A 12962-nucleotide genomic window follows, 5' to 3' on the forward strand; every position below is an offset into this window, starting at 1 on the left:
GCTTACACAATAACCCTAATACACAATGTCAATTAACAATACTGTAGTTATTTCCATTCTTATGTCGACACGATATATCCAGGTGAGCTTAAAATAAAAGACAACATAGAGTTTGAAACATCTGTTTCATGTATGGATCTGTGCTAGAAAAGGACGTTAATGATTATCCAACAACATACCTTAATGATAAAGGTGATGGCTTTAACTTTTCAATCGTCAACTTCCCTTACTCCTTTGTCACCTGCATACTTTGTTTATATCTCTCAGTTGATTCGATACGGAATTGCATGTTCTACGTATGAACAATTTCTAAGACGAGGTAAGATGTTGACAAACAAGTTGATAAAACAAGTATATCAGCAGTCTCGATTAAAGTCATCAGTTCGTAAGTTCTATGGTCGATACAATGACCTTATCAGCGAATACAATTTAACATTGAGTCAAATGCTGACTGACTTTTCTCATATATACTGATTGTTAAGACATTATTTACACATCGACTTGTCCACGGATTTTTTCCAGCTATTTCCCAGTCATGACAAGGAGCACACAGGGGTGTGAACGGTCGACAGGGGATGCTCACTCATCCATTGCATCTGATTCCACCTCTAATGTTTTGGAGGTCCATGTTTGCTCCGCTCCTATTTATTATCGTTTAATGGACTTTTAAGCTCTAATACTGTTCTTTATTTCATACACAATGTCTCCTTTGCTCCTTTTATAATTTTACAAGAACAATTTCGATATAAAATTAATTTCTACACACAGACACACAGCCAAGTTATAGCTTTTGACAAATAACTTGATGTTACAAGGGTATCAAAGATCGCATTCAGTCAAAATGAATATTCTTTCGGGATTTTTATACAAATAATTGGCTTTTATTTCAATAGTGAACTGACATCCGTCTGTACACAGTCAAAAGGAAGAGTTTACGGTGGATTTATCAGTTGACAGGGGATACTTACTCCTCCATGCCACCTGGTCCAATCTCTGAAGTTTACATGATTAATGTTTGTTACATTCATTCTTCAGGTAACAACTATTTCATTTTCTTAAATGTATTTCTACCATATTATCTAGAATTATCAGATTATTATAGATGGTTTAGCCAGGGAAACCTAGAAAACGTATTTCTCATAAAATCCGTCCGAAATCACAATACAATATATAGCACCTGAATTCTAGTGATCATTGAAATAATTTGGGTTATCCGTCTCTTGCACAATGATGTTGTCTGCATGTACCGCGCTACTGAATTATTCATTAGATTCCTGAAGTTACTTATTAAACTAAGTACTTTTAAAACGAATGTGGATAGATGCACATGTACTCGCTACTTCCTTTCTTCTAAATTTATCTTAATGCCATATCTTGATCGCATCACTACATCCGGGAATTCTTCATAAACATGTCCGTCCACTAAGCTTACTTTAAATCTGTAGACACAGATAGAACAAACGATTAAAACATAAAAATCATAAATAAAAAGATTATAAGTATGATCTCAGAACATCTGCAGATATACTAGTACCTGTTAAGCAATGATCCGATCATAACTTTCTGCTCATTGAAAGCAAAATTCTGTCCAATGCAGTTTCTAAAAGATACAGAGTATAAAGGAAGTATGTTTTCTATAAAATAAATTAAGCAAAAACATCAAGTAAGTGATAAATCAGGCTTGAAATATTTACTCCTACCTTGGACCAGCAGAAAATGGGAAGTAGCTAAAAGGATCACGTGATAATTTAGCCTCGTCTTCAAATCTCTCTGGTTTAAAATCCTAAAATGACTTAAATAATTCAAAACTATTGGATTTTACGCATTTTGAAGCTATATGTATATGCTTCAAAATAAATCATTTAAAAAAAAATACGAAATGCTTTCACCAGGATTCATACTCGGTATGAGATGAAATTCCAAAGAGCACTTCTTGTGCTCCTTTGTTAACCGACATGTTTTCTATATACTTATAAAGCAGAATTTACTCTAAAAATGAAATTTTGAAAACCCTTGCCCTTTTATTTCACTCGACGAATATATAAACGACGTCTTTATAATAATATATGTACTGCAAGTAGTTATTACACAATGTCATTCAATAACTCAGAAGTCGACGATATTTATCCAAAATTAGATACAATTAAATAAGTATAAATCTTGAGTTATACCAAACCATGACAAATGGAAAATATTTCCATTAAATTCATTATGCAGACATTCATAACAAGTTTTTAAAATTAAGATGAAAGTCCTTCTTGCTTCTAGATTACTTCTTATGTTGTTGTACATATGATTAAAGTAACATAACGTTTCTTACCATATGGTCAGGCCATACATCTGGATGGTGATTGGCTGCGTGTATGACGACATCTAGAGCGAAATAAGGAGGGATCTCCAGTCCCTCCACACAGAGGGGCTTCGTTAGATACCGACTCACCGCCGGGACCGGAGAATGCATCCGCATCACCTCCCGTAGAAACATCGACATGTATTTCAACCGACTCAAATCATCCCTTTAAAAACAGAGATACCAAAAGAAAATTTTCAAAGTATTAATCTATTTATTTATCTAGATAAAAACAGAAAGCTTTGTCACTCATCCACTTAGAATGAAATAGAACAGTCTTTCATTTTTCGATGGAAGAAAAAAACTTCATTTACATGTGTAATTAAATAATCCATTCGGACCAAATTTGTACAACAAAGAAACTTTGAAATTTGAGCTGAAGGTAATGAAAAAAGTCGGTGTCTCAACATTAAGGTGTGATTGGAATGCAATCGTATATAGAGATGTTGTTGTAAACGGTATTGAAACCAAGAATGAAATGACAACATGTATAGTCAAGGTCAAGAATTGCTTGAACGGTTGAATTCAATCACTTAGAAATTGAGTTCAGACAAAATGTTTCTATTTTCTAAAGATTTATCCTTACCATTGTAGATGCTGTCGCTCGCCTAGGATTTCTACAACTTCTTGATGAACTTTTTCTTGTATTTCTGGATATTTTGCCAAGGAGTAAATTGCCCAGCTAATGGCGGACGCAGTGGTATCATGTCCTAGAAATATATGTGATGAACATTTTATTTTATTGGCCAAGTACAAGAACTAATTACAGTGGGGACACTTTTAGCAGTTGGTTACTTATTCTACAATTTAAAATTATCTATTTGGTATAAAAGAATCAATTTATTATAAGTAGTGAAACAAATTACACAATAAGTATTAACAATTTCAATATTTCTTCAATTAAAACATTGAAATTCTAAATTTCGGAATACATGTAATATTTTATATTGTACTTTCAAGAACACTTCAAACTATTCAGAACCTTCGAAAAGAAATGTGTCGACTTCAGCCCGGATTTCCTCTGGACTGAGACCTTTGCCATTTTCGTCCTTTGCTGTTATCAAAATATCCAGAAAATCTTTACGACGTTTGTTGATATGATCCGGATCAAGTTGCTGTTGAAGACAATTAAAAGCAGCTGTGTATGTGATGGGCCTTTACATTGTTTAATATACAATGGATCATATCTTACTTCTGGAAGCATACCAATGCTCTAATTCTGGACTGAATTATTTCATCTGCAAATTGATGAACACTATCAGTCAGCTTTTTGTTTTCTCTGCCGTCGGCTGTTAATCCATACATAAAATCAGGGTACACCCATGGTGTTCTACAATATGAAATATTTAGGTCTTTGAACGGCAAACAGCACATACAAAATTGCAAAACCTTATATCTTCTTCCAAAAATTAAGCAGATATTCTTTGAATAATTGATAAAAGTTTCTCTCATTTTCCTTTTGGGGAATTATATGGAATATGAAGGTATTTATCTTAAGTTTTTGTTTTCATAGTGCAACTATTTCAGGTTCATGTTGACATAAATTGCTAAATGAAATATACTCTAAAATTCTATATTAATGGGTAATTTTAAACGGAGACGGCAATAGATTGGGCATGTGATAAGAAACCCGGCCAAAACATCACCAAAATAGCTCTTCGATGGACACCAGAAGGGAAGAGAAAACCTGATCGGCCAAAGAACACCTGGCGAAGGACTGTAGAAAAGAAAATGAAAGACCACAAACTAATTTTGGGAGAACTGGAGAGAAATGCTCAAGTTATAAACAGAAGTGGAGAAATCTAGTCCATGCCCTATGTGCCCCCGGACAATAACAATGAATAGGTAGGTAGGTGTAGGTAGGTAAAGGGTAACAGAATGCTCCTTGAAGGAGTTGATCAGATACTAACTTCGCTCTCAATCTGTTTAAAACACAGGGACTGCCTCGGTAAAAGTGATTATGACGATGGAACATTTAGCATGTATAGTAAATATGTTTCGCTTTTTGTTAAAGGTCCCTTTTGAAAATGTTTCACTCATATGAAGACCCCACCACAGTGTATGGCTGAAAATAGACATTAAATCGGCACTCGTGGAACTTTTTTGTCGATCCCAACACCTTCTTCGGCACGGTTAGTTGAGACATGTATGGTGTCATCTGAAGTACCGGTTTCCACATCTCACAGTGGATTCGAACCTCCTACAGCTGAGGACATGAAGAGGGATACAGCAACGATTAACTGAAGCGCCATCTAGTACCAAACAACAAAACACAGAAAATACCTACCTCCTCCTGAGGAGATGAGGAGGGATACAGCGACGTCAGGTAGAGCTCCTTTCTCTGCGACTTTAGAGCAAATACTACTATTTTGAAACGTGTACTTACATCATCCTCTTAATGGCTAGAGTAGTCAGTCTGTTGACCTGCTCCACATATGGGTGACTGTCTCTGAAATTATATGAAGGATACAGTTTGTCAGATATGGATAATGATAACAATTTGTAAAAAAAAAAAACAAACAAACAAAAAAAAAAAAAAAACCTTTTAAATGATCTTATTATATGGATTTATGCAATTTCTGTGATCTGTCCCCAGAACTTAAAATAAAATAAAAATGTATATAAAGCTGCACCACTCTATCTTAATTATTTTAAGCCTTCTTAAACATTTTATAATTCAGAGTTAAATACACCCATTACTTGTATTTCCCATTCAAGGAAGTTTATGAGCACAATATGATTATCAATATTTTGCTGCCTTTAAAGATTTTTCATGAAGAAAACATCTGGTATCACAGTTTAATAATGAAATAAGATTTTAACCCAATTACTACATGATTGGGACTTGAAACTTGAAATTAAATTTTTAAAAAAATAGACAAACCCCATTTCCTGAACCCGTTCGTTGTAGGAGAGCGAGCACCGTAACATGGTGTCCAGTGTTGCTAGTGATACCAGCTTATAAATCTCTATACTCTGGTTAGAGTCACAGGCTTTTTGTAGTTTTTCCTGTAAAATGTTACATATAATTAGTGAAAAGTATTACACAGAAAAAGTTCTTGAAGAAAAAAGTTACATTTACAATTTGCAACTTAAAAAATAAAAGATATCTAATGCAATACCAAGAAAATGTCTGCAACATCATTGTAGATTTGAACATAAGGTTTCAGGATATCAAAATGAAAGGCGGGAGTTAGAAGACGCCGGTTTCTTTCCCATTTCCGGCCGTCTGACAACAGTAAGCCATCGCCTATAACAAGCACAAAACAGTATATTATCAAAGGGGATTGATGAATTATTAGTATAAGAAACTTATTCGTCTTGAGTAAGGAGGAGGTGGTTAAAGTTAATATAACATTCGACTAAATGTGACGTAAAAAGGATAGGATCAATATATAGTATAAACGGTTAACCTGGTCGTCTCATGACAACCCTATCCCGAGCTTTATATTCAGGTGAGCTTCTCTTAATTATCTCTTTCCTAAGAGTTCTTGATCGTTCTTGCTTTTGCTTGATTGGCCTCCTGGTAATGCTGTGCCTCATGTTATTGGTTGAGGGTTTTCGGAAGGTTTGGGACAACCATCCTCAACACCATTGTTGCAATATAATTTCTACAGTTAGCTGGTTTGTCTTTTATCCCTTCTTCCTGGTCTTTAAGACAACTGAATTTTCTTTTTCCCATATATTTCAATCCTTTCTCTCATTTATCATGTCAAGTTTTTTAATTTGCTATCAACTCTTTATGATGACATTTTTTAGGAATATCTGGCACGCTAAATCGTTGGTAAACAATTGAGATACTATCAGATAAGCATTTCGAACACCATCAACATGGACTACTACTTATCATGAGACAAACTAGCAGTATAGACTGAATTCTTGCACATGGCTGTCCCTAACACTTCAACCAGCAACCATCATTATTAATGACAATCCAAGCAAATGAAAGAGGAAACGACCACAACAGAGTTACATGTAAACAGAGAGGAAAAAGCTCGGACTCACCTGGAAAGAACTTGAAAAGAATGTTCAGGATAGGGACGACTGGATAATTTCTGTTGGTGGTCTACTGAGTATATTCCTGAGGGACAGTAGTAGTAAGAACTTTACTTCTAAATTAGTTTGTCACCCGCGTGGCGCAATGGTTAGAGCGTTTGCTCTAGAGTCGCGAAGTAAGGAGTCAATCCTTAAGTCGCGGGCTCGCTTCCCAATGTGGGACGTGGAGACCGGTCCTTCGGATGAGACTGTGTCGCAGTAGGTGCTGGTACGAAAATGATCCCTCACTACTCAATGGCCCTGAGTGCCGAATATAGGACAAAATTTCTACCTCTTCACCGGCAAGTGGTGACGTCTCCATATATGTGAAAAATTCTCGAGAGGAACGTTAAACAATATACAATCAATCAACCAATCTAAATTAGTTACCGGTCACGGTAGCCTAGTGGTAGAGCGTTCGCTTCGTGATCGGGAGGCCCGGGTTGTTCGATTCTCGTTCGCGTCAAACCAAAGATGTAAACATAGGTAGTGACTCTTCTTTTGCCAAGCCCTCCTCATTAGAATTGAAAGTCAGAGGTCTCTCGGATATGACCTTGATAACGTAGGTCCCGTGTCACGGTAGGCTTTGGCACGATAAAGAGCCCTCACTGTTCAATGGTTCTGAGTGCCGAGTATAGGTCTAAAGTTGAAGTCCTTAAATGTTATCGAATGGGACGTTAAACAATATACAATCAATCTGAATAAGTTCGACCATTTGGACATAAGGTCGATAGAATAACTTTGACATATAAAACAATATATCAATGCGTCGAATGCTGACTGAAATTTTGCATATCAATTAGTAGACCCTAAATGACATACTGAACCTACTATGGATTCTTCCATTCGCCCGATCACGACAAGTAGCCCACGAAGGGTGAGACTTATTGACATAGAGTGCTTACTCCTCCATGGTACCCGACCCCATCTATGATGATTTTAAAGGTTCGTGTTTACTCGACTCCCAGTTTGTATAGTTTTAATTCAGCTTGATGACTGTTAGTTGTCTCATATAACATGTTGCCAAACTATGGAAATAACGGATCATATAACTATATTTTAAAAGAAAATAAGGGCCGGAGATAATGTAGTGACTAGTCATATACAATACATGTATACAAAGGAATACGAAACCATATAGTTCTCTGACGAAATTCATCACCCAAACACATCAGTCACACTCACGATCTGCATGGGATGCTACTGATGATCAAGGATGTTGTGCCACAAATTTGCATGCCTCTGAATTGGAAGGTTAAGCCTACCTACAGAAAGACTTTGAAGAGAAAACATAAGATCATCAGTTGTTGAAGTCGTAAATTAAACAGAGAATATGCGCCTTCTAATACTAGAATGCTACTGGTTGGCACAAGACAGGTCGCTGTAGCATATGCAATGCATGTTTTCCAGTCTGTTAACAGCATATAATGATCCAAACATCGTGCTACAGGGTCTGTTCAGAATAGACCAAGATCTGGACTACCAAGGGCACTAACTCAGGCTCAGCACAGATTCAACTACACTATTTCCTTGAGAAATCGTCTGGTCACAACAAATCAGATAAGGTCTCAACTTCAAAGGGATACTGGTTTGGTAGTGAGGGACCAGACCATCAGGAATCGACTGCACAGATTTCACTTACACGCCCAACGTCCTCTTGTCATTCCCTGTTTGAGGGATCGTCACATTAGGGCTCGACTCCAATGGATTCGTCATAATCAAAGGTGGGATAATCGACGGTGGAGCCACGTAATATTCTCAGATGAGTCGAGTTTCACTGTGGACTTACTGTACAGACAAAGGAGGGTTTCGCGCCGACGTAAAGAACGTTTCCATGACTTTAACGTCATTTGACGTGATCAGTATGGGAATGGAACTGTAATGGTGTGGGGAGGCATCAATGTTGCCGGCAGAACATACTTGCATATTGTTACTGGACGTGTCACAGGGCAGTACTACCGGAACAACATCTTGGCACCCCATATTGTGCCGTTTCCATGTCGTTATGGCCACCGTTTCATTTTTCAAAATGACAATGCCAGATGTTAGGACCAGGGTCATTATCTACAACAGAAGAATATCACCGAATTACTATGACCCGCACTCAGTCCGGACTTTTTTTCCTATGCATCGAGCTTGTCTTTGGCATTCTTGGACAGCAGCCACACAAACTTCAATGACCTCCTACCAATGTCCAAGAACTTGAAGCAGCATTGCAATAGAAATGGAATAACCTTCCCCAAAATAACCTGATCTAGGCGTTTCGTTAGGAGTATGCCACGCTGAATACGAGCTTGTCTGGCCAACCGAGTTGTTTTACCCGCTACTGACTCTGTTTCACAATGGTGGTAAATTTCCTGTGTGACACTGTGTTTGTGTCAATCCTTATTCTGGAGAATCTGTCCATTTCTGAATGTATGCAGAGTTTCGAATAAATTGACAAATGTTTCCTTAATATTTTTTCCTTCCTGACTTCATGGTCTGCATTTCATTGTCATTGTCAACAATATCCCCTACGTCTTTTTAATGCCAGTAGTAAAATTACCTTATTCATTTCAATACTTTGAAAAAGTTCCACCGCTATGTATTTGGTGATCCAGTGACATAGGTCTGGGTGTTTCACGCTGTTGAACATTGCTGTATTACATTTTATTTATTCGATTAACCACACCTTTTTTCAAAGATGACTCTATTAGGTGGTTTATAAAATTTTCCATTTACCCGGTTTGCGAAGAAGACACGTTGTCAGGTTACTATTTTAGGGCAAGAAATGATGATTTGAAGCTTCGGTGGTAATGTTGGTTTTGTATCATACAGTTCTGGCAATGAACTGTATATAAATAGGAAGGAAATTTCAAGAAGTGTTTCTTAATATTTTTCATTCGAGTGTATAGTAAAATTCGCATAACCGATAAGAAATCTAAAAGTTCGTTAATTGTCCACATGTAATCAACCTTTAACCATGATGACTTAAATTATTTTGAGATTAAATTTGAAGAAAGAATGCATTGCATAAGAAATGTAAAAATCCTCTCTTCTGTTATGAAAAATGCATATTTCTGCCGAAATACAAATTATAAGCATGCGCAGTCGATAAACTGAATGCTAAATTGGATTTTACCTAACCATGGTAAGAGGAACCTGTAGGATCCGCCCACGCTGTGTCTGGGTTTGGGCTCGGAGGACTTGAGGAGTACTTTAGCCGTGTCTGGGTGACACACACCAAAGCTGGGGTAGAAGAACATTGTCCAGCCGTGGAAGAGCTTTGTTCTAGTTTTCTCCTGCGTATCCAAAATGGTCCTGAAGTATCCCTTCATGTTATCAAACTTAAGGAAGAAAATACAGTATTCTAAGTCAAATGTTTTAGAAATTCTTTGCATAAGATTTTAAAAAGAGACATTGAACACATCATTGAAAGGTTTGGGGAGTTCGGAATCTTTTTTTCTGCCTCATATATTTGATCTACTTTGGTTAAGATTTATATATTGTACTTATAAGGAATATTTATATAAAGTAAAATACTTTACACAAAAGTACATACTGACTACTGAGTATACAAAACACTCATACACCATTTATATGACTCGTGTAACTCAAAAGGTCCCTCGCCGATATAAATCCCGTTCGACAAGAATTTATGTATGTATATTTTTGGGATTGATTTTTGGTCCCTCTTAAAACGGTCTATAGCTTGGTTCTTGCAGCGAACAGATATCGAGGAGATATGCATGCATATTATTTATAGTCAAGATAAATGTGGTTTTGACTATTCCCATATTTAGCTTTACCTGTACACGGCGAGGCTCGTTACGAGCATAATTTCATAAAAACATCTACGTTGATAACATTTTATTTGGTGATAGCAAATTAATTATTATCTTATCGATGGCTCAATACAATCAATATAATTTATATATTTGCTTAGTTGTGATACAAAAATAGAAATGTAGGTAAAATTCTTTAGGTAAAAAACACACTTGACCATTTAAATGTAGCTGATTATAGGTCAAACTGTCACGTTTTAAACGTGTTCATGTAAAAACATACCAAGACAAAATGACCCCAGATAGGATGCAGCTTTCCCATTGGAGTAATTTTGGAGGTGAGCTGAATCCATTGTCTGTACTGTCGTCCATAATGAATCACAAGAGATAGAAGATACACAAGAAATATCGTTACGATGACCTGAGCGATCATGGCCGTGTGTGTGTATGTAAACACTATCACTAATCCTCACACGTTTATCCTCTACAGCTGACAAATATTTAAGTGCACGAGTACTAAATTACGCGGTTTACATGCTATAATGTATGTCCAGATTGACAGCGTTCAACTATATGACATTAAAACTCTCGGAGAATCTTGATCTTTTTTTGTAAATTAATTTTAAACAAATAATGATATCGATTTGTTTGCGTAATTTAAAAACTTTCAATCTCCTTCTGCTCTAGGTTACTTTGTGTAAATACTGTAACTGCAATGGTGTTCTAGAACATTACCTTACTTTTGCAAGAAGCACTGACTGTAAGAGTTGACGACAACTCTGACATTTAAACTTGCGTTATGTACGGAGGTACGGAACTAATATTTTTACAGACATTGTAGAAAAATATAAATATGGTATTAGGGGCACCAACTTTACTCGTATATACTAACGCAAAAGATGATTTCAGGTAGAATAATAAAATTACTTAAAATACCCTATACGTGAATGACAGTATACGAGGGGCGTTCAATATTTTTGTCCAAACCATATTACAGCAACAAAAACAAAATAAAAATTTAAATCATTTAATGCATTCCTTCAAAGTAATCTCCCTTATATTTAATACAGAGATGAAGTCGTTTAATCCAGTCAAAAAACACTTTTTTGTAAGTTTTTTGTGGAATATACCTTAAATACTGAAAAATAGCTGATGCCAGCGCTGACCGCGATTAAAAACGCCTTCCAGGGACAGCTTCTTTTAGTTTTGGAAACAAGAAAGTCACAAGGAGAAAGATCAGGTAAATATGCATGATGTGGAAGTTCGAAAACTTTGTGACGCTGTAGATATTCTCGAAAAACCTTTGCTTTATGGACAGGAGCATTGTCATGTAGAAGTTTAATTCCTCTCAAACCAGTATTAGGTCGTCTTTTTTTTTTGTAAAAATTATACAGTCTCGGAAGTATACTTGAAGAATACTATTTCCAGTGACACTTCTGCCCTATGGGACTGCATATTGGACTACCAAGCCATTAGAGTTGACAAATATTGTGTATAGAGCTTTCTAAGAAGTTTGAGTTCTTTTTGCAATTGTTGGCTTCTTTATGTTCTTAAGTTTCCAGTCCAAACTTGATTTTTTACTTTTCTTTCTGGCTGGACCCACGTTTCATCACCTGTGACGATCTAACTAAGCTTCCTAGTGTCCATATTTTAAAACATTTTCAAAAGTCTTTGGCACCTTTCTAAACGATCCATCTTCTGAGCTTTGGTAAGAATTTGTGGAATCCACCTTGCACAAATTTTACGGTACTTTAATTTAGTTTTTATAATAGTAAAAACACTGCCCGTTGAAATTCCTTCACGTCTTGCTATTTCTTTGACGGTAAATCGTCCATCTGTCTTAAGAATATCATGAGTTTTGGAAACATTGCTTTTGGTGACTGCTCTTGGTGGTCTTCCTGAATGTTTGTCGTCAAAAACATCTGTTCTACCACTCTTGAACTTGCTTACCCATCTGTGAACTGTCTTTTTTGAAATAACAGATCCACCATATATCTGAACAATTTCTTCATATATTTCATTCCGTTCTATACCAATAACACAACGAGCAAGAATATACTTTCTTATTTCAAGTGACTCCAGACTTCGTGTTTTATCCATGATTGATATCCAGTGTATTCGGGTAGGTCAGTTACAAATGTAAGTCTGTGTTTCAGAGTGCACGGACTTGTTGACAATGTCAATGAAAGATATATTCATTCATGGATGACCAGATCCCGAATCGAATGATCTAAGTTATATTGAAAGCCATAAGGGACAAAAAATATTGAACACCCCTCCTATCCCTCTCTTCATTTTCCTATGGTAGGATTGTCACATTCCAAAGGAATTCAATAAAGAAGGAAACACACTCCGGAAGGAAAACTTGGAAGGAGTTGGTCAAGGTGGGAAGGAGGGGTTGAAGGTAGGATTGTTGTTTCCTTCTATGCTTTAAATGCCAAAAGTTTAGCTAAATATTCATTTCACAGAAGAACTTCCGTATATATTTCCCTGGTGCAAAGTAAGCTGTCGATTAATTGTAAAAGTCAGCGCCTCTGCAAAAGTCCAGTGCGATCTGCAAATTAATGCTTCCGGTCTAAACTCCAACTGTGAAGCACCATATCAGCAAGCTCCAAAATTTACAATCACAAAAATATTATGATGGAGAGACATGTATACTGTCTTACAACATTTTCAAGAAGTGGTGTAAAACAAATGCTGATCTTTAAAACTCCATGGAACGTACAGAAAATGTTAAAATCACATGATTTTTCTCAAATCAATAATACTGACGAAATCGTTTGTCTTTTCAACGCTTTATACGTATACAATCA

The 12962-nt window shown here is 36.3% G+C and overlaps 1 protein-coding gene across 1 annotated transcript; it reads right to left on the reverse strand.

Annotated features, from left to right (window-relative positions):
• Positions 1-842: 842 nt before the first annotated feature.
• LOC134249714 (ultra-long-chain fatty acid omega-hydroxylase-like) lies at positions 843-10630 on the reverse strand. The gene is made up of 12 exons (XM_062732062.1): positions 10433-10630; positions 9507-9711; positions 5473-5600; positions 5235-5359; positions 4737-4799; positions 3557-3680; positions 3333-3465; positions 2937-3060; positions 2321-2516; positions 1701-1783; positions 1535-1600; positions 843-1439 (listed from the first exon to the last, which is right to left on the reverse strand). The coding sequence occupies exons 1-12, from the start codon at positions 10580-10582 to the stop codon at positions 1337-1339; spliced, it is 1500 nt and encodes a 499-aa protein (XP_062588046.1). The 5' UTR covers positions 10583-10630; the 3' UTR covers positions 843-1336.
• Positions 10631-12962: the final 2332 nt, after the last annotated feature.

Source organism: Saccostrea cucullata, unplaced genomic scaffold, assembly GCF_032062105.1.
Source record: "Saccostrea cucullata isolate Sc308-1 unplaced genomic scaffold, CSIRO_AGI_Scuc_v1 ctg305, whole genome shotgun sequence".
Taxonomy (NCBI): Eukaryota; Metazoa; Mollusca; class Bivalvia; order Ostreida; family Ostreidae; genus Saccostrea; species Saccostrea cuccullata.